This window comes from Crassostrea angulata, chromosome 7 (genome assembly GCF_025612915.1).
Source record: "Crassostrea angulata isolate pt1a10 chromosome 7, ASM2561291v2, whole genome shotgun sequence".
Classification (NCBI taxonomy): Eukaryota; Metazoa; Mollusca; class Bivalvia; order Ostreida; family Ostreidae; genus Magallana; species Magallana angulata.
In genome coordinates, this window is record NC_069117.1 from 52,780,204 (window position 1) to 52,804,236 (window position 24,033).

The 24,033-nt window shown below is 35.9% G+C and overlaps 2 protein-coding genes across 5 annotated transcripts in view; one reads left to right on the forward strand and one right to left on the reverse strand.

Annotated features, from left to right (window-relative positions):
• Nucleotides 1-24,033, reverse strand: part of LOC128156661 (neurobeachin-like) — an 87,476-nt gene that overhangs the window by 29,774 nt on the left and 33,669 nt on the right. The gene's annotated exons all lie outside the window — the stretch shown is intronic.
• On the forward strand, nucleotides 1,353-2,849 carry LOC128156664 (protein mab-21-like 2). Its single transcript, XM_052818890.1, has one exon. It carries the CDS (start codon nucleotides 1,679-1,681, stop codon nucleotides 2,783-2,785), a length of 1,107 nt encoding a protein of 368 aa, XP_052674850.1. The 5' UTR covers nucleotides 1,353-1,678; the 3' UTR covers nucleotides 2,786-2,849.

The following is a 24,033-nucleotide window of genomic DNA, read 5'->3' on the forward strand; positions in this document are numbered from 1 at the left end:
TTACGATCATTAGGCCCCACTTCCATATATCAGCCCGTCTCCAGCCGCCAAATGCCAATATTCCGGGGAAAGGCACGCGGCTAATAACTGTGTTAGGGAAAGAAGGGTGTGCTAGTATAACAGGACTAGGCATATCTAAAGAAACCATCACAGAAAAATATCCCCTCTTATATTAGCATTACTTTTTATAATATATCTCCTAAGAAATTGGCGACATTTTGAAATAGACATCAAGCAGCAATATTTCCTCATTTACAAATGTATTCATTATATGAATTAAAATTTAATCCTAGTTAATAACATTTTTGTTTTAAAAAAGATGATAAATTATATTCTCAATGTTATAAATATTAAATTATATAGCTCGTCGATTTTAAACATAATGTTCATTAGTTAAAAGTCATATCTTGCCTCTAGAAGGATTGGAATGACATTTACGATATGCGTGAATAAAATATTAACAAGTCTTTGCAGTCATATATGGATTTTTCTCCTCGATAGTATAAAATTCATCCAAAATGACAGAATTTACTTAGTCGAAAATACTGGAAAAAGGTCGACACAAAATAGTTGTACATGTATCTTATATGAAAAGAAAAGTAATGATAATAAATGAATTAATTTTGCGGAAAAAAGAATTTTAAAATATTAAGTTTATTTAAAAATGGTTTTATAAACGATTAGGATTAACAAAAAAAATATCAACAAACTATTTTTATTCCGTTCTTAACTTACAAAAAGTATGGATATATATATTTCTAGTAAACACTGAGTACAACCAAAAATAAAAATAAAATGTGCAAAGCTTAAAAGGATTCTTGAATTTCGTAAACATTTCTTAAATTATGCTGAATTGGCGTCCGTAGGAATTAAACAGAAAGACAACTAATTGAGTCGGCGCGAGGGAAACTGTGTCTCATTCCAAGGCGATCTCAGTGACACAGGTCGCTCGATTATTGAAAAATTCCCTAATTTGTTCAAGTTTATAAAAGAATTTTTATTAAGTGGATGACATGCTATATTGTTGGTAGACACAAAAAGGCAGAGAAAAGCGTTGAGAGAGAAGATGGTGGTTTATCAGAACCCCGCTAGGATTATTTGCCCGTTGAACGATGCATGGCTAATATCCAGTGCTCATCGCTGCGGGTGTCTCGAGCTAATCATTCGCTTGATGAACAGATAGAGGGGGCGGGGCCAGTCGCAAAACAACAAATGCCGAACAGCCTCTCTTAATGAGGTGGGCGGGCTAATTCAGGTAAAAATCTGCATGTGGAATTTTCTGCGCAGCGATTGGTGCAGAATTACCGACAAGTTGATTTTTCAATTACCAGCAATTGATAGTCAGCCACGGAGCATTTGTACACGCATGACGTAGTGCGCTACAACTGGTATATGGACTCCATCCAAGCATACAACGTGGCTAATAAATACAAAAAAAAAATATTTTCACAATCATAATACAGAGACAATAAAGAGAGCGAGTTCATATTCCGCTGTGTCGCTAAGCATGCAACTGGAAAAGTGAAAGTAACGTGACTGACACGCTTTTCTGTCCAGGAGCCACACGGAGGAAACAACGCAACCAGAAATTAATTAAATGAATTAACAAGTGATCATCGTGAAAAAGAATTCTTTGGATTTTCAGCGGCAAAATATAAGACCTAAAAAAATTGCGAGTATGCTTCTGGAGGGGAGTTCGCCGGATATGTTAGCGGCCCAGTCCAAGATTTTGTTCCAGTTAAACAAGTACTATAACGAACGGGTACAAACTCGCCAGGGGAACACCATCAAAACTATTCGCGAGGTGTGTAAAGTAGTTCAGGATGTTCTGAAGGAAGTCGAGGTCCAGGAACCCAGGTTTATCAGTTCTCTCAATGAAGTGAACGGACGATTTGAAGGTCTGGACATAGTTTCTCCAAATGAATTCGAAGTTGTGTTGTACCTTAACCAAATGGGTGTTTTCAACTTTGTGGACGATGGAACAATTCCGGGTTGTGCTGTTCTAAAACTGAGTGACGGGCGGAAGAGGTCGATGTCGTTATGGGTAGAATTCATCACAGCGTCCGGATACCTCTCCGCCAGGAAAATCAGGTCCCGGTTCCAGACCCTTGTGGCACAGGCCGTCGACAAATGTAGCTATAGGGATATCGTCAAAATGGTAGCAGACACCACAGAAGTCAAGCTCCGAATCAAAGAAAGGTACGTGGTTCAAATTATACCAGCTTTCCGGTGCGCAGGAATCTGGTGTCGTTCCGCGGCCCATTGGCCTGTACCCCATACCCAGTGGCCCAACCCCAACTTGGTAGCGGAGGTGAAAACCGAAGGATTCGATCTGCTGTCCAGGGAAAGTATTTACATGAAGGACAAGCAGAGTGCAGCAGAGGGGGATGCGTGGGTGATGTCGTTTAAGTACGCCGAGGACAGGCTCTTGTACGGGGGGTGTCGGCGCCGGTGTCTCAGCATTCTAAAGACTTTGAGAGAGCGACATTTGGACCTCCCTGGGAATCCTATCACGAACTATCATTTCAAAACTTTGCTCCTGTACGAGTGTGAGAAACATCCACGGGAAATGGAATGGGACGACACTTCTCTTGGGGACCGACTTAACGGAATTCTTCTTCAGACCATTTCATGTCTTCAGAATCGCCGGTGTCCGCACTATTTCTTGCCAAATGTGGACTTGTTTAAGGGCAAAGCCCCTTCTTCTATGGACAATGCTGCCAAACAGGTGTGGAGAATTCTCCGGGAACTATTAACCAACCCAAAGAGTTTGGAAAAACTCTGACCTAGTTATAACCTGTTTGTTGTGATGTCCAGTTGTTTTGTGTCTATTAAAATATTTAACAAAGTTTGCCCTTTATTGTTTCTCCAGGAAAAAAAGCTTCTGTAAATTTTGTTAAAGCATAAAGGTAGATATTTTTGGGATGTCAACAAGCTACAAATCGCCCATAATTCTTAAGCAGATGTTTTATATTAGAGATCCAGTCATTCCGAAATGACGAATGTTCAAAATGAGCAGGGCCTCTTAGGTCAGAGATGGTAAATTGTGCAACACTGACAGTTGAAAGTGAAAAATAATTTCTCCTTGATATGTGCTGGATTATTGTTGATATTCTGGATAAGCAGTCTCCACAAACGGCACGTTCAGAAGATAGACATATAGAGTGCCTTGGGTAAGTTGGTCTGGAAACTGTAATGCTGGGGGCATGCATCACACATTCTCGTAAGATGACGCTGCGGTGGTCAGCGATGACCAGAGTCAAGTATCTGGGTCATCGGTCACCCCAAAAAATGTCACCAAATTCACCGTCTAATCATGTAGATTTTTTGGGGAAAAAACCGTGTATTTTTTTTTTATCATGAGTGTCGTGAGAAAAAGTTTGACATTCAAAATAAATATAAGCACGTATTTGCATATTTTTGTTTCTACACGTAATTGCGTTTATGCAAGTGACTAACGTTCTTGTAATTTGCATATTACGCTGTAAATTAGGAAATTTTTCATTCTGTCACCATGACAATTGATAAAGAAAGTCAAATTTCACAACATATATACAATTTATCTTGCAAGGGAACCATGCAGACATAATGCCATCAACAACGAAATTCCACACCATTCACAAAATGTTTAAAATGCACGAAAAATTTACAACTATCAAGTAGGCAGAGAAAATATTTATTTAAGGAAATGTGTCTAAGTTTTAATGCACAAGTTGCAGGATTTCTGTTCATTCTCAGACCAACAGTCCGGGGGGAAAACGCCGCTTGTTTTTATAAATTTCCCCCGTCATAATAACCTTTACTCTATCACCACTCTACAAAACATTCAATATTTTGGCTTCTGTTGAAACTGCCACTTATGAAATTCACACATGCCGTGAGAGACGTCAATCAAACCAAACTTCACAGTTTTACTCTCCGTTCAATTTTTTGGGGCGATAAATTCAAGTTTACAAAATCATTAGTGAATATAGCGTGATTTTCATCACACCAATTTTCAAGTCCAAATTTTCTTAACATTCAATACTTAATTTTCTTTTTCTTGAAACCCCCACAACTATTCATGTTTTACGCATAAATATATTAATATAAATAATATAAGACCAATTTGTAATGAATTGAATATTTTCATTTTTATAGAATATTTTTAAAAAGACATATTTCATTCACTCTTTATTCCTTTTTACAATTTATAATAAATAAGTATAATGCAAACATACAAATTTAAATCTTTGCTTTCATTTCAACTTGATTGTTTCTACAATGTACAGTTGATAAAAATCTTAGAAAAAAGGTATCTTACAATGAGTATTTATTTGAATAATTTAAATAGCATAATAATCGATTGTTAAATGAATATACATACACATTATACAATCTGTTTACTAATTGAGGGATTAAGTAATGAATATTCATGACATGTACCAGTACTGATCGAGGCCGTGATAAACTTCCCTGTCTGCCGTTTACAATTTAATGTTTACACATTTAAATTACTTTAAAATACAAAGTTTACGTTTTAATGTTTTCACCCATTCTTTGAAAAACGTTCAGAATTCGTATTGACATTTTTTGATGGCAAAATATTTAATCTTTAAGATAATTCAAATTTTCTAGAACCGGGTATTTGTTTTATTCGCATTACTTCTTAGTTACAAGTTAACCGATCCATCATAAAATGCCCTTTCCACTGTGATTGTTGGGCAAAAATACAACATATGATTGAAAGAAATGACGAAATCTGTCATAAAGATGACGATGATGCATTTGAAGGAAAGCATTTGAAGTTACACATGTAAGATGTTGCCGTGGCGAGATATGTAACAGAATCATTGGTACAAATCGGCACCAGGCACCGTGTCTAAAAGTACAGCGGGTATGTTATAACGCCTGTCCACTCAAAGGTTTTGGGGTCAAGTCCTACCGCAACAAAAATGGCCAGGATTACTATCCTTCAATTAAGGATTCATAAATTAATTACAATTAAATTTGAAGGAAAAAAGCAAATATGCAGCTTAAAAAATTGGACCAGGAAAGGGGGAATTCAACCAGAGAGTCAGAGTCCAAATTTGGACCACGTCAAAAGAAGCGGCAGAAAATTAAGAGTAAAACACCTTGGGAAAGTGACAATAGATGTACCCGTCCGTGGCCGGATAAAAACGGATCTGATTTATGGATTCCTAATCTCTCATTTTTATCTTTAAATGCTGAAAACTTTGCAATAAAAAGAGTATAAAAGTGAAATAATTAACCGTCACTTTACCATGAAATCATATATTCCAACAGTCTTCTGGCCTATCGAATAACAGAGGAGCTAGCCCTACAATCCACACGGGGTTTCGGATGGGGTGTCTAATTAAATAAGCTCGGAGGCTTTTAATTTTCGCTCTATTGCTAGAAATACGAGTATGCTTAATAATTCGTGGATTTGATACAAATGATACAAAAAGGTGTTCCTAAAAACTAAGATCTTTACTTTGGATGTAATTTGGGGGTCTTAAAACGGACAAAAACATTGCTTCTCGTGTGACAGCACCTAAATTCCCAGGCCTTTTCTCAACGACAAAGGAGTTTATATTGTACACGATTTCATATTAATGTACAGGATACACTTATAACCAATTCAACTTAAAACATGCACTTTTTGTGGATTTCTTTCAAATTGATTGAAAAGAATTTGAGGCTAAAATTTATAATTTTATCAATTAATGAAATCATGGAATTCATTCATTTTTCAATAAATCCAGTTTAATTAGATGTTTTAATATATTTAGTTTCTTAGATTTTAATATTTTAAAAAGCAGAATTGTTAACAAATTTCAAAACACATTTTTTACTTGAAATAAAACAAGACATTTCTATTTGAAAGTAAGGATTACTAGTATTTTTTTTAACTAAAAAATGGATAAAGAGATAAAGAGGCACCATTCCATAATTCATAAACTATAACATACAAAAACATAAGTGATGGATAGTACACAATTTATCAAACGACGAAACGGATATCGTATAATAAAAGGCCTTCATTATTAGATACTTAGTATTTGTTAATCTAAAAATTAAAAATTCAACTTACCCCAATCAGAATAAATCATAATTCCAAAACACAAATATACAATTACTGCATGGGTATATATTTAAGACAACATGTAAGTGTAATTGTGAATATTTAATGCAATGCATGGGACAAAGACGATATAAATATTATAACAAGATTTTATTACAAGTTCATAATACCAACAGTCGTTACGCCGTGCCGGGTCGTGACAGGACTGAATATTTATCTTCAGATTTACATAAAAATTATCCATGGCCTTCTGCTCACCTTGTTTTCACTTTCTTTTATTTTTCTTTCTTTTATTTTTATTACTTTTTTCTTTATGCGAAAATTATTATTTCCTAGCTATATTTAAATACAAACGTCTTCTTACCAGCTATGGCCAAAAAAAAAAAAATGGCGGATATTTTTGGAAGACGTTTTAAGGACATGTTCTTCAATTTTTCAACATTCAGAATTTTAAAAGCATGAAAATATGACACAAAAACGCATGGGAATTACTGCATAAGAATTACTTAAAATAAATTAAAAACCTTTATCTCATCATCGTATAATATTATGATTTCGCTGTTTTCAATTCTTTTTATTTTTTCTGCAAGATGTTCAAATACTGCCTATTGTTTATCAAGAAAACTCACTATAAATAAAAATTTTCTGTGCAAATATTTTCTTTAAAATAACTGAGCTTTTTGTGCCTGAAAATTCATAGTGAATGGCAGATTCATCATCTTATGTTTATGTAAATTAATCAGCGTTTATTCGTCACTTGACTGTTCACGCTAAAACGACATTAAATCAAACGTTATCATGCAGCTACAAGTTTTAAGCAGCCTTTGACATGAGCAAATGAACATCAATATCAGAAACAATAAATGGTTATATTTCGAAACAGTGGCACATTTTAAGTTTTACAGAAATTTTGAGTTTGGAAACATTTTAGCTAGACTTCTCGAAAGTAAACAATATACGATGCAGACTATAACACACGTGTATTTCATTTATTGACACGGAAAGCAATGTATCCAGTTCGCTCACAAGGAAAAGATTCTTGAAAATTCACCAATTTTTGTGCTCACTTTTTTCCTGTGCTTTCACCTTGTGTTGAAAACTAGAAGCTTGATATAGCAGCCGACTTCCGCGCGCAGCATCTGAGCATCTGGACTAGATAAAACGCGATCTTGTCAATCAGGCATAAAATTATTACCACACCTGGGCAATTACTAAAAAAACGGCAGTATAAATTGAAAACTGTGTATTTTTATGCTAAATCATGTATACTGAATCAAAATGTTTTGATTTTTTCGTCATATTTTGCTGACATATTTAGTTCTTGCATGATGAACACATTTTAACATATGCAATGTTTTAAAGATAAATTTGTATCGATATTAATTTGAAACAAAAGTAAAACTTAATGAGAGAAATCTCCGTTACACGCTTTTGGAATCTAAAAATAATTTTTCCCCATTTTATCAAATGAGGTAATAATTATCAGACAAAAAAATCCTTGATATCGATATTTGAAAGAAAAAAATTAACATATAATAAACACTGAAAAGTCCTTATCCCAAATTATTTCAACTGTTTAGATTAAAAATTCTAGATAAACAAAATCTCCAAAACATATTTACGATATCGTTATATTTTTTTAAAACTCTAAAAAAAAATATATGAATGGATAAGAAGGTTTTCATTTCTTTTCTGTTTTTTTTTAGGGGGGTGGTCTTTATTCAAAATTAACAATGACCACGGATGAAGCGACGAAACATAAAAAAAAAACCAGCTCTGTTGTCGGTGCCTAGACTACGGCTAGTTATTTCTGTATGGTTACTGAGACTAAAGTGAAACCAGGCCATTCACTTGTATTCATTGATCGACAAAAAATCACCTCCAGGCCAAACATGTTGCAGTTCCGATCATAAAGGGGTTCGGAGAATTACCTGCAATCAGCGATTAATAGGATTACGGAATAACATGAAATATCGGATAGTGTCCTTGAGCCTAACCTTTGAAAGGCCATCCAGGCAGGTATTCGCTACAGGTATATATCCACAGATCCAGACTCCATAAAAACCAACATAATAACTTTTTTCCAAATGCACAAAGGAGTTGATTTATTAACGAAAATATTTACTCGTATTAATCAATATATATTTATCTATTTTTTTTTTTGATTACTCATACAAACAGATTATATGCAGACGGTATTTGCAAAATAGCTCAAACTTATCGGAAAATGCCAGTTTTTCCACAATTTTTATTTGGTTTTATAATTAAAAACCATAGCACGAACTTTGATTTTTTAGATAAAATAAAATTGTGGGAATACACATGGTATTAGCAAAAAATGTTTTAACTGTCTTACAGACTGGTTTTTATTGATATTCCAATATCAATATTCTCTGATACATTGCGTTTTTCTTGAAACTTGAAAATTCAAGCATTTGAATTAACTTTAATTTAAACGTCAACAAAATACGACTGTTCACGCTCTTTTTTTATACGGCTCGACAGTTCATGTTAATTTAATGAATCTTAAAATGAATAATAATTAGTATGTAGAAGACAAAAATGCCATTCATCAAAGTTTATAATGTATAACCCTCTTCAATATTCATGAAAGTGAAGTTTTTAGTTGGCCGATGAATATTAAAAGCTGTCAAGAGGAATAAGATATTTTGTGAACATCGACTTAGTGGTGTAGTCAAATTTATCATCCTTTGATAATATACTCCGACAGCCACTGGGGTTTTGTATTATTGAAAACCGGGGAATCTGCAGGAATTTTTTACCTCTAAAAGTCAACGTGAATGTATGTTTACTAAAAATAAACATGGCATTGAATTGAAATTTCCGTCAACGGCTCAGTAACAAAAAATGTACAGCTTTATCACTGTTTTGTTGTCTTATTTGTTGTAATTTGTTTCTATTCTTGACCAAAGGGTTGGGAAGAGATACCAGTACCTCGGAGCTGTGTATTGCTGGAGCATTGTGTCTACCGAGTGATACTGCAGCTTGTCCTAATCACAACCAAAGGAGAATCAACTTAGTCTTAAGTAGACTAATTAAGATGTAATCCATTTGCGCATATTTCATTAAGTAGCGTAGTACGGCTTTAGCGATGCAACACAGAGTGAGCCTGAACAGAGTCCGCGAAAATTCCCGTGCCTGTCACTGCGGGAAAACCGGCGGCGCCATGCCATTTCTACAAATGCACCTCGTGATGTAAAAAGAAGTCATGTAATGTAGCTCTTCCCCAACAATGCACAATTATCGCCCAGCACATACAGAAACACTGTATAATGTTATCTGCCACTGTTGTAATGGATAGATCTCGGGGATGAACCTTACTAGTGGGAATCAAACTCGAGTGACAGACGCTGAAAATATCAGGTTAATTATCCGGAATGAAGATTTTTTTGTTTTCAACAGGTGCTTTATGTCTCAAAGCCAACTTGAAAAAAACCCCGCTACTGTTATATTAGTGGGTCACTCAATGGTATCCATTACATGCAAGTCTTGGTATTCCTGCAGTTCTATTTTGGCAAGAATTGCGTGTACTTGTCAACCCAGGAACCATTTCCTTAAGCGAGCTATTTAAGCAATTTTTACTTTCACATTTAGATAATGTATATAAAAGTACGAGTACACTATTCATCCTTTTTTTTAAAATACTTTTCTATTTACCTGACAAATGTTTAATAGGTACAACATTGCACTTTTATGAAGCCAAAAAAGGAGACACCAGACATCTGTTGAATTTTGGTCTTATTAAAGTAATAATTACCGGCAAGAAAGGTTGTGCGTATGTGTGGGTTTGTGGGTCCTCTTACTGCCCCAAGCCATCCCCATAAAAACGAACTAGATCAAACACCCACGATAACAATCGACCCGCTGTACATCCAGGCACGCCGGCGTCATAGCTAAAGCCCGAGAAATTGATTTCCATTTTAACTCTTTTCAGTAACCTTTTAATTCAAAAATAGATTATATCTTATAGTATAATTAATTGTCAAATCAATGGATTAAAGAAATGAACATCACCCCTCCTCCTGTCAATTACACACATAAACAGAATTGTTCAGTTGGAAAAAATCTTCTGATTGTTTGACATTTATCAAAGGTTACCAAATTCTCAAAAGAGGGAGAGTGAAAATAGTTGATATTTCAAATTTACGTGCATTGGTGGATTTGTCTGTAACATGTAATGGATATACAGAGCAATACACACCGAGTTCCTTGGTCTCAGAATGCCAGAACGTAACAAATCCTCCCCGACAACAACGGCTAGACATCTCTGACTACAACAGATAGACATCTCTGACTACAACAGATAGACATCGCTGACTACCACATATAAACATCCCTTACAACAACAGTTAGACATCCCTGACTACAACAGTTAGACATCCCCGACTACCACATATAAACATCCCTTACAACAACAGTTAGACATCCCTGACTACAACAGTTAGACATCCCTGACTACAACAGTTAGACATCCCTGACTACAACAGTTAGACATCCCTGACTACAACAGTTAGACATCCCTGACTACAACAGTTAGACATCCCCGACTACCACATGTAAACATCCCTGACTACAACAGTTAGACATCCCTGACTACAACAGTTAGACATTCCCGACTACCACATGTAAACATCCCTTACTACAACAGATAAACATCATTGACTACAACAGTTAGACATCCCTGACTACAACAGTTAGACATCCATGACTACTACAGTTAGACATCTCTGACTACAACAGTTAGACATCCATGACTACTACAGTTAGACATCCCTGACTACAACAGTTAGACATCCCCGACTACCACATGTAAACATCCCTTACTACATCAGATAAACACCACTGACTACAACAGTTAGACATCCCTGACTACAACAGTTAGACATCTCTGACTACAACAGTTAGACATCCCCGACTACCACATGTAAACATCCCTTACTACAACAGATAAACATCCCTTACTACAACAGCTAGACATCCCTGACTACAACAGTTAGACATCCATGACTACAACACTTAGACATCTCTGACTACAACAGTTAAACATCCCTGACTACAACAGTTAGACATCCATGACTACAACAGTTAGACATCTATGACTACAACAGTTAGACATCCCCGACTACCACATGTAAACATCCCTTACTACAACAGATTAACATCCCTGATTACAACAGTTAGACGTCCATATAATTACAACATGTAGACATCGCTGACTACAGCCGATAGTCCTTCTGCAGTTAGACATCGCTGACTATAACAGATAAACATTAACGACTAAATCAGTTAGAGATTCGTAACTACAAAAGTGATCCCTAATTACAAGAGATTGACATCCCTGACTACACTACAGCAACAACAAAAAATCCTCGACTACATCAGATAGACATCTTTATATCCCTTCCTATTAGATATTTTGACTACACATATCTGAATACAACAAAAAGACATCAAAGACGATCTATGAACGAAGCGTATTCTCATGTCAGATTAAGGAATAAAAATAAGTATAGGTCATCTACAAAAGGTCAAGGTCAATATGGGCTATGACCTTACCACTGCAAAAGGTTAAAAGAATGTAGAAATGAACATAAAAATAGATTGCATAGTATAACTTGGTGGAAATAGTCAATTAAAAAGCGTGATATTAAAAGAACAATTTCTTCTTAATGTTTATATGTCTGGAGCCTTTTCTAAGGCGTTGTTTTGTTAATAATTTGATACATTTTCTATATATATCATCAGTTATATTCTTTTCCGATGTTGTTTCCTTGTGTGGCCAAATACATTCGCAATTCTCTGTAACAGACTGTCGCCTAGCGGTGAACGGTTTAGGTATGCGTCTTACAACCTTACTAAACAAATCATGGCGACAAAAAAAAACCAGGCCCCGTTAAAAGGTCTATACTGGAGGAAGACATCCGCTGACCGATGTCCGGCGCCGAGTGACCCTGACCCCGCGCCATTATACATCATCTGATGACATTTAATGTGGGTCATCTTGGCCATAATCTTTAAAATATTTCATTTCTAAATTTACCTTTCATATCATTTTGGTATTTTCGCTTGCATCAAAGTAAGTTTTAATATATTTCCGTTGGAGGCATGGCCAATATTTTTTGTATACCATTGAGATTTTACTCAATTGGTTTCTTTGGGCCTTTGAGAGGTTCCTTCTACACGAACTCATGAGCTATAGTTTGGCTATACTTTGGTCGCCTTGTTAAACAAAACAGTGTAGGGACCACACAAGCAAACTACTAAATAAGTAGAATATAATAAAAGTGGCTTTATTTCCCCCATCACAAACCGCTGTGGTCATCCATTAAGTACAGTAGATAGTACTACATACAGATAGACATGGACCGAGTCATAGGGCCGGCGACACACAGTCCGAAACTGACCACCACGGCGTGTAGCTATTGCCAGACCCTGTCCATTCCACGAGTGACAAATTGACTCCCATCTGTCATATTATTGAAAAGTTATGATGTATAAATGTTACAAACGAGCAGGCGGGCCTCGGCGGTAGACGGATATAGAAGATGACACTTATGTAGATGACAATGATGAGCGAACAAGTCCCGAGTCATATCACACACACTCATTTATAACTTTCTAACTTAATAAACTAAAGCTGCAATTAAACTCTCGAGCTTCTTAAATGTAACAAATTATACTCTATAATTCATGTCGTATACTGTTTTCAATGTCAAGATATGAAGGAAGCAGGGATCATCCCTTCCCCCTTTTAATGCAGCAAAACTTAGTATTCCGATGCCCATTTTAAAAAACATACAGTTTTTAGCGTACAGTATTTTCTATTGTTCAGTATCTTTATGGAGGGGGGGGGGGGGGGGTATTTGAAAAAATAACCTTATAAAAAGGCCTCGCACACAACATACAATACCCTTCATCTTAAGTTTTGACAAACCAATAGATATAGTACTCATTACCTGGACCAGAGGCCGACTCAGGTGTGATAACTTACCTGACCAGTGACGCCCACACCCAGGTCAAATGCCGGACCCACGGACCGAGCAGGCCCCCCGTCGCCTGGACGCTCCATTAACTGTCCCCTCCTGTCACTCACAGCCTGTAATGAACACATAAAAACATAAAGGCATTAATACTGCACTAATTCGCTTCTTCACCGTGTAAATAAGTGGCATAGTCAACTAGATGGTGTCTTCTGAACATGGGGGACAATCGGTACAAGCTTCCCAAGCCGATCATATATTACACATTTCTAAAACTACATGAGGTTTACAAATTCGTAAAATGTTACAAACACTTCACAATGCAAACAGTTAAAAAATCATAACCAAATGTAGGTACACGCAGTTATAACTATCATCTGATTTAATTCTTTAATCTAAGAATATTCCGCCTGTCAATGTCAAAGTATTTATATGTGTCAGAATGTGGCAGCTTCAGAAGCCGAGTTTCCTCTGTACCCAGTCAACCAGATCTCTCGCCCTCCCTTCTACAGGAGCTGAACATTTCCTATATCTCTATAAATATATACTTAAATTCCATAAAAACGTGCCATAAATCACAGACAACATTCAAAGGAAAAAACCTCTTTAAATTTAATTTTTCATATAACAGTGCATAGGGTCCCCGACATTCTTTCCCAATTAGATACACTCATAAATTTACATAGACACTTTATACCAATGTAATCTCCAAAACTGATGTCTACCATGGAGCAAAAAAAACTATCTCGATCCTCAAATTTGATTCTGCGCTTGGTTTTATCGCAGGAATAAATCAGCTTATTATTATTTGAGCGGTAGGTGGCCGAGACATATATAACCAATGTTGTTTAACCAACTCTCTCTCTCTCTCTCTCTCTCTCTCTCTCTCTCTCTCTCTCTCTCTCTCTCTCTCTCTCTCTCTCTCAAAAACGGATCTTGAGTCATAAAGTATAAAGAGTTTTTGCTCGGAGCTTTAAATGACGATGATAAATTATAGAAAATGCATCATTGATACAAAAACGCTGCTATATAACTATTTAATGGATATCGTCAATACCCTCACGGCACTATTGGACCCGTGTAACGATGAAAAAGTCTCGAATTATTTAGAAAAAAGGTTGTCACGGGGAAATACCTGCTGCTGATGCAGGCCCGAGGGGAGGCAGCTAATTACAGACAGACAGGTGCTTGTGTCATCCGCGCAATAAACAGGTAAAAAACGAATGAAAGCTGTCGCAAGCTCGGAAAACACACACAGTCCACACCGGCGAAAATCTACATAGTTTATCAGACGGGGTGAAATATGGACATCATTTAAGTACGCCTTATTGCTCTGCTGTTGTTTCTCTTTGTTTTCTGCAATAAATAAAGAAAACGAAAACATTACATTTTCAATTATACCTCCCTGGTTGAGCTGGTAGTAAAAAACGTATGGAGAAACCATTACTTTTCATTGCGTTAATAAAATTCATTTTCTTGCAGGAAATAAAATAAATATTGATTCAAGGGGTTGCGCATTCACTTGATAAAGATCTAAAAATTACAGCAATAGTTTCTGGAAAATTGCTACTTCTCTCGATCCGTTCGCTACTTAAATGCAAATTTGCCGCTATCGAAGCGGGGCTGTCGTATTAAGGGTCATTTAAGCGTAGTTAAATAAATTCTAATTACAGTTTGATACAGTGGAATTGAAGATAATTAAGGCTCTGTATCCATTGTAAAGATAATCAAGATAAACATTGCGCACAAAATCGATTGAAGGATGTCCGCTGAACGGCAAAACGCTATTTCCCCCGAAGTCCGCTCAGAGAAAATGCTAGCATATTTATTAATCAACGTTGCAAAAAAGAGAAAAAAAATCAAATCAAAACACCTGTCCCCCTACTTTTTATAATGTAAAATAGTACTGTAACTTTTTTTTTAATTTTTGCATCACTAAATTAATACAGGTTATATTGTTCACTATGTAAATGTATGGAGTTTTTATGTTAATCTATTTATAGCATCGAAAATTCAAACGATTTTTTCTACAAAAATCAGCAAATTCCATCGTGGATCTATTTGATAATTGATGAGTGCAATCCATAATATTTTTATCCAAATGTTTCCATAATAGAAGTTTTGCTCGAATAAGCCCTAGAGATTAACTAAAACGAACGGCTTTGGGATCTTATACACATGATAATTTGGAGATGACGAGTTTAGGATAATTCGATGGAGAGATGATAATGATGATGCCTCTCAATGCTAATCAAGGACTGAGAGAAACCTATACGTTATTCCAACAAAACAAGACAGTTAATTCTAGTCTGAAGTTTGCTACATCGCAACGCTATTACCAGGCTCATAAATGCTAACTTTTGGCACGCGATTTCCCGGTTAAAACTTTCTCCGTCAGATCGGGGGGCCGAGTGGTTTCCCGCGTTAAGAGGGTCTGGCTTGCTTCATAGTGTCAGTGATAATCAAGCTTATTATTTTAATTACAAAATAATAGTAAATATGCAGCGAAATGATGAATTTCTAGACTGTAGCCGAGGTTCTAGGTCTGAAGCAGACGCTTGAAAACATATAGATCATCCGGAGAATTATGCGCCGTTGATGTTCGACTCTTTTTTCTAGGTAGGGGTCCCTCTCCTGTGTCGGCTTCTTGGGTCTGAGAGAAAACAGACAAAAAAATCACAGGAAACAAACTACACGATTTCTTTTGTTTTTTAGCCGATTATCATTTCATTTATAAGTCCTATATACGTTCCGCTCCAGCCTGGCTACCGTTTGACTTAGCTCACGCCAACCTCGACAAAGCTCTCTGTACTTCAAAGAAGTGATCCAACAAAGAAATCCGATGAATTTTCGAAAATTAATAATACATGTGGGATCCATTAATATTCGGTGTATTCTAATTCGATGCGACATTTAAATGTTTCGAGTAAGGGAATAAATTCGATTGGCAGATTATAGTAGGTCTGCTCTATCGGCCCCTCCATCATAATTAGTAGTGGATTCCGTGTCAGTCACGGAAGACAATCTCTGTCGCTCATTTTCTGTGGGGATTTTGGGATAATTGGCTCCTCTCTTTCTCCTATACCGGGCTCATCATTACCCGCCGTAGATGATACATTCTGAATTTCTAAATACAAGTCAACCGATGGTGGAAAAAAAATTCCAAAAATTGCTCACTGTCGCCAACAGCTTTCAGACTCTCGTGTAATCTCGAGGGTCGAGAATTATCCAAGATGATGCTGCGATATAGTTCGTAAGAGTCGAGAATTTGAGTGAGATTAAAAATGACATAAATGATCAAACTTTAACAAGTTTTAAAAATCATTAACCTCTTGAACACCGATCCGTATTCACTAAAAACATCATTTTACTGATATCTACACTGCCAATATAAATACTGTGGAGCAATTCTGCCAGAAGTCTGAAACGTGAAGTGGGTACTTGGTATCTATCAAAGAGCGCCTTCTAGTCTAATAAGGGACCTGTTCAACAGATATGATGTATGTCTGTCTGTCGGTGATGATAACTAAAGGTTACGTGGTAACTAAAAGGTAATATTTAAAACATCAGTAAGCAGTTAAATCTCTCCACGACTACACAATTAATGAGTCCGATTCCAGCTTTAAAGTCGACTATTCTCTTTATCTTAATATAGTTCCCTGGCTTCTCCAACATTAATTTTGATAAAAATTAATTATTCAATAATGGAGAAAAAGATTACATTAAATACCAAGGGCTGCCACGTCACATTTCTTGGCGAATTTTGGCGCTCGGTAAAGAGAGGTGTCAACTCGCAGAAGTAATTCACGGCTGATTATAAAACCGTGTACTTGTTGATGGAAACCTATTCGTCGGGGAGATTTATGGGAGGGTGTCTGAAGTTATGAATGAACCTGCACTCGGAGCAATTACCTCCTCTTCTGTTGAGAGGGCCCCTTAGCATCTCTTGTCGGGGATAACTGCTGTGCCTCCTTTTGTACAAAGAGTTTTCCCGGCAGGAAGTCTATTGCTTGACTCCACTGTCGATCAAATTCAACTTTTTTTTTTTAGTTTTTGCTTGTTTTGTTTTTAATTTGAAGTTGTGTATTTTTTGGAACACCGTTTTCTTCGGTATAGATATCGTGAAATGATTGATAATGGGATTAACGTTTCTATACCTCCGCAAGAAAGGCGGTTTTATCTAACCTCGCTAATTTTTACACAAATCGTTACTATTGTAATATTGTTGCTTTTTATTAGAACATATGTTGGAAGTCATTTACTTGAGAAATAGTTCTACCAGCAACAGAAAAGAGGCTAAAAGAACATAAATGACAAACGTCGTGTCAAAAATTTGCCACAATCGCTATCACCAAATATTTCTTAACAAAGGCAATGTTAAAGTGTTTGTTTTGAATAAGGACGGGGCGATATAAACGATGATTTCTCCCACAAACTTCAAATCCTGTGTACTTTCACCGCTGTGAATCATTTGCAATTTTTGCGAGATTCCGTCTCAGTTACGCCGTAAAAATGGCAGAATTCTGTAAAACTCAGAATTAACAGACGTGCACGTCAGCCATCTGACGACAGTTAAATGAAAAGGTCGAAGATTCAAGCAAAGAAAGGGACCCGTTGTCACACGTACACACAATCCGTTCACAACTCGGAGCAAGCACCTGGCAGGGTTAGCTACATTGACAAAAGCTTCCAGCCGATTTACTTTGCTCACAGTTATCATTCGTTATGCCAAACCTCTTATCATTATCTTAATAATTATCATTTTATCATTATGACATTTTTCGTTCAAAGTAATTTTAATTAAAAAACCAAAGGATTAATAAAGTGAACCCAGTTAATATTAACAAAACATGTACTGAATTGTTTTTTAATTCTATAAAGATGGTTACTTGTATATTAAAGTATGATAATTTCATGGCCATGACACGAAATTAGCATTCATTTAAAAATAAACGTTCGCCAAAAAATCAAGAATTTACACAAATTGTGTAGTTTTTATAGGTTATAAATTACGTAAAATATCTCCCGTAATAAATCATGTTCTGTAAAAAGTAAAATCCTTATTAAGAGGGCTATTCTTAGACTTTATTTATCTCTCCTAAAAGACGACATAGATATAACTAAAACTATTTAAACTTTCTTAAAGGGACTTGGACACGATTTGAGATCAAAAAATTATATATTTTCATTTTTTATGTATAAAATGGTTTACCGGTGCATTTTAAAATGATTGACCCAAATATTGAATGTTAAAGTCAAGTTACAAGCGAGATACAGAGGTAAGAATTGGTTGTTCGAGTCTTATCGTTGTTTACAAAATATGTAATGTAGAGATTTACCATATCTTAGACAAAATGACATGTAAAAAACAATTTAAACTAACTCAATATCTTCATAAATACTAGTATCAACATAAGAAAGATACATTTGATTGAAATTAACACCAATACAATAAATATGTAAAAATGACAATATTCAAGCTTTGTTTACAAAACAAAGAATTGTGAACTCTGTATCTTGCTTATAACTTGATATTTGACTTTCAAATTTTGACATAGCATTAAAAACTTCTACATTTATCTGTATAAACATTGAAAATGGAAAAATAAAATTTGAAAATTTAAAGTGAAATCGTGTCAAAGTCCCTTTAAGTTTAAATATATTTTTTAAATTTATTGGTTAATAATAATTAATGGATGAATAAATTATGTCTAAAAATTTTAGGAATATTCAATGGATAAGTTGACTATCTGACCGTCTTAAACAACAACGAAATTTTTTTAATAAATATTCCAATACATGTTAAAAAAAAAGGACAAATACCTCCATCATAACTTTAATATACAACGGACAAAAACGAAATTTTCTTTAAAAAAAAAATTAATCTAAATTTACCCAATTTTCAGTGATAAATATTTCAAGATATGGGAAAAGGGAAACTTCGATAAATTTAATATTTTTAGGGGTTGTATTACTTTGACTTCCGCGGAGCTCACACAGATATGATAGAAATTTCACCTTGTCTTCTAAGGGGACTTCTCCAAACATAAATCACTTTCATTCTACTTCGGTGAAAACAATGCTAGAATGGGTGTCAAATTATTTTTAATCCAACAAAACATTTTAAATTTGTTGTTTTTTCCGGTAAAAGTAGAATTAGATGACTTCATGTTGGGTTTTAATCATGTAGAGGACATTTGTAATTTGAAGTAAAACTCGGGGATGTCTCCAGACGGCACGTACTAACAGGGTCGCATCATTTTTTTATGGATGTACTCAAATTATGAACACCAAGAATATGACCGCAATCTTTTAACACGATGTACTCCAACAATCATAATTTGTCCGTAATTTCTGCATCTAGATTCTGGAGAATGATAAAAGGGAGAGAAAGTCAGACATTTTCATTAACATTTCAGTCCCGGAATAGAATAAATACGATAACTATCTATCAAAATTTTCACACAGCTCCTCGGGGACCGGACGGAGAGAAAAGTCCGTCTGAACGAGCAGACGATGATGAGCAAACAAAGGGCAGACGACATCCGAGCTCCATTTACCCGCTAATTTTGTAAGCAGACGACAGCAGGGAGTACCCCGGATAAACACATGACAAAGTCAGAAGGAGCGAAACAACAAACAGTTGGGGAACACCCAGGGACAGACAGAAGCTCCAGCTCTCCATCGTCGCCTCGGGACGACGCAACATGTAATTAGGACTTCGTATTTCTCCCATACCATTTTGCAGTACGGTTTTATTTGTATTTTTCAGGGTGCTTTTTTTTTATTTGTGATCTCCTGGGTGGCAATCGGATCTATAGAGAATTCTTTCTCTCTCCCATTTTAGATATATAATTCCTATAATACTGCAGAGAACTCGAAAAGTTTTCAATCTCGACATGAGACAAAGTCCTATTTATAATATTGGGGATATTTTAACTTTCCTTTCGTCTTATACTCTTTGGCTTTCCGTGACAAAACCTTACTCTTGACAATTTAGAGTGCACAGCCATTACCGATTCCTTATAAATCTGGTACCCTTCCCCCACAGATCCCGTGGCGTGGGTCACTGAACAAATCTACGACAGAGCAAGATCACAGACCACGGGCTAGACCCCTACCCCAATCAATCACCAGGAGTAACCCAATCCAGCCGCGGCCTGATTTACGGCGCTAAACTACACCACTGGAAACGATTATAATATAGTGTGAGGCTTTACCACACCGAGGCCCTGAAATTATGACATATTTGAGGGTATCTATCCCCGCTGAACTAACAATAGTTTGTTTTTGATGTATGAAATTCACAGCCGGTTTTTAACACGTGATGGCCTAAAAGGCACTCACCCGAAGAAATTATCTTTTAATTTGAAACTTTAGAACATAATCGCGCGTTATTACCAATAATGAGGGAAAACAGAAAGAACACTTAAATTTTTTGGAACTACCGATCAGTGAACATTTTTGTTATGATTACTGTTATAGAGGTAATGCTGTTGTAGATTTTATTACATGTCGATAATTATACTTCTTCAATGGCAAATTTTCATCAAAAGTAATTTCACGATTGCAAGTTAAACAATTCATTGAATTAATGAGTTTTTGTTTCGTACAACCGTTGGTTTTGGTTATCAAGCGAAATACGCAAATCATTTTTCCTTGAGAAAAAAATAAATGTAAACAATTTTCCAAGCGATGTTTAATTTTATCTAATTTCAGTGCGGATAAATTATTTTTTTTAAATACATTTCCTGTCAGGAAATTTTTGGAAAACAGTTCTTGCATAAATTTTGACATAACCCTTGTTCGAATGATCCATGTTCAAGTTCCTAAATACTTTTAAATTCAGGTCGAGTTCAAATCTGTGCTGAACGTCCTGTGTCACGTAAAACATTTGTGATATATAAAATAAAAGTACAATTAAAAATTGTTAATTTTCTGTCCCTCTATCTTTACATGTGTTTGATGTTTTTGTTTTTGTATTTGTGGTTATTTTCTCAGTTTGTAAACTGTTCAAGGCACAAAACGAAGCAAATTGTCGAATAAAACAACTGTCACTTTAATAACTTATGTGAACTAGTTGTTGATGTCGAACATGCATTACAACGGGTTGCTTCCGTACGATTCGGTCCCGTATACCATTCCATGCAAAATGTCTCATTTATTTAAATCAGATAAAGAAATCATAAACATGCAGAGGCTTTTGAAAAATCGTTAAAACTAACTCAAATTTAGCCCGCTGTTTGGGGGACGGAAATGGAATATAAAAGACACCCGTTCATTAGAGAATACCGCGTACAACAGCCATGACGTAACAATGACACAGTACAATGGCTGAAAACATTTAAACTCTCGTAAATTTTATAATTTGTCTTTGAAAATACGGTGTATTTTATTTGGATGTAATTTTCTGATATAATCTACAAACACACAGTAAAGTAAAATGATTGTTTAACAATCGTTAATGAGTCGGATGGGTCGTAAAACACCCGTATCTGCCGTAGCAGACGATTTATGGTGACATGTCGCAAAAGGCATGTCATTGGATAGATTCTTGCAAAAGATAATATGCGCTTTTAAAAATCCGCGCTAAATCATAGCCCGCTATTCTGTTTCAGCCATCCATGAATAATGATTTTGTTCTAAAGTGTTGGTAGTCCTCAAACCAAAACAGTCAATCTGCTAGCAGTCACTACAGTGTATTTACAGTGCATAAAAGAATCATCAATTATGACAGATTGAGACTCGGGGTATTTTCGCTTAATCAATTAATGACAGTAAAACGCTTAGAGCTCAAACATAAGAGGCCAGATATCGCGCTAATGCATCGAGATTACTGTGATTATCTCAGAGACCATCAACCCAGAGACAAAAATCAAAACAAAACATTAACAAAAATCGAACACGAGCTCTCTATTTCCGAATTCTGAGATTCCAGACATCTCTACAATGCGAAAATTGTAATTTTTTAAGTTTATTTCTTACATTAGTTTTAAACAAAATTTTAAAAAGTCGAAATATTCCGCTGATTTACGATGGGTGTAGAGTTCCGGAGGCGAAATGTCCCGGTGCCGGATCAATACTGTTTCTTATCTCAACCCAAAGAAACTCAATAGCCACTCACAGGTCGAGATCGGCATTGTTATACCAGGGCTGCACAGACCTGGAATTGCAGCAGGTTTATCTGGGGAGGAATCGCCAAGTCTGTAAATCAGTGTGCACTACTTCAAACAGATCACCGTGTTCGATTGAGATATCAAGTACCAAGACTTGTAAAAAACTCTTACAGGCTCAAATAATACCCAGGATTAACTCTCGAAGGCCAATATATGCTAATAAGGCCATAAACCAAAACTGTCTAAGTAACAAATGAGCAGGAACAGCGCTGCAGAACTTCAAAGGAAAGAGCCGACATTCTATGCCAATACAGTGTGCAACTCGTGCAAGACTTTGCAAGAAGCCAGACTTCGGGAATTTCACAAAACTCCATGGCCTACTATTTGGCGAAAAGAATTTTGGTGATGCCAGATTCAGCAACAAGCGTCAATCAAACCCGGATTCCTGTCAAGTTTTTCTGAGACAATGACAATCCTATCTTATCTCTGATAATCTGCACATCTGGATGCAGTTCCCCGAATTTTTAGCTTTGTTTTTTGTGTGGTCCTGCTTGTTTTAACGAATTATTCAGTTGAAAAATAGGAAGAATCTCACGTTTTTCTTACTCATTCTGTACACGTTGAAATGTTAGCTTTGTTCATTTCATCATCAAATTTTCACGTTTACAACTATCTTTTATCTATCCTTATCAATTCCAATACAATATAAAGTCAATCATGGGGGGAAATTACAAAGCAAAACAGGAATTCAGACGCAACCAAGCGCTTTGACTTTTTTCCGGTCTCTGAGGCCGGGTTGAAATCTTCACGCTCTTTTGTCGCGTGTTGTCCCTTCCATGATTTATGAAATGCGCTATAAAGTGTCGAGAAGTAGATGGTTATAGCGAGCACATCGCGGGTGGTTCCAGGGCCCCGCCGACAACAGTTAATCAACCGGCTTTAATACGATATGCCTTTCTTGTCAGAAGGGTAAAAACACAGCATTTATAGACTTCTAAACATACTAACGTAGGTAAAAGTGTAAACATCCTTGCTTAACAAGGTTTATTCTTGGTTTTTTTTTTAAAATAACCGGATGTACATTCGCCTAAAAGTTCTAAATATGTTTTGAATTTGAAAAGCTTTTAAACGTGTCGTTTGAAACTTTTATAGAACAAAGCGTCTTACTGTTCTAAATTACATGTTGTTTCCACAATACGTGAAGATTATTCCATTTACATACATGTTATAGCCAAATTCATTACCACTTGTTTGGGTTTGCAGACATTCTAGTTGTCATCTTATATTCAATGTAGGAGGACTCTTAAATTACCCAAATACCGGCACTTTATTGGAAGTGATAACCTAATACACGTATTAAATTTAATTGCCAAAAATCTAAGACAATGTTGAAAGGAAATACACCCGCGATAAGAATCTCTTTTAGAAGAGGTCTCCTCCCACCTATAAACTAAAGATGGCAGCATCGGAGGCCTCTCCGAATAGGGCCATCCCTTCTGTTCCGTAAGACAACTGGCTTTGTCCGACCTTCTCCTTTAATACATCGGGCGCGATCTTGGGCGTATGTCTCCCATATATTTTAAGTGTCAACTACGGTAAGACGAGACCAGAATCGGATTCGGTCGGCGATAACATCTTGCGACAACAGTGCCAAGCCGCTTTATGAACATTAATCGACATATATATTGTCAAATATTAAAATATGATGGACCCAACACAGCGCTGACATATTGTTTGGGGGCTATACAATGATGCGTTTAATTGAAGGTTTAAAAAAAATAACCGTGTATGCAATAGGAATATTAGATTTCAAGTTTTAATTTTCTGACATACACGAGTCAGATATTTT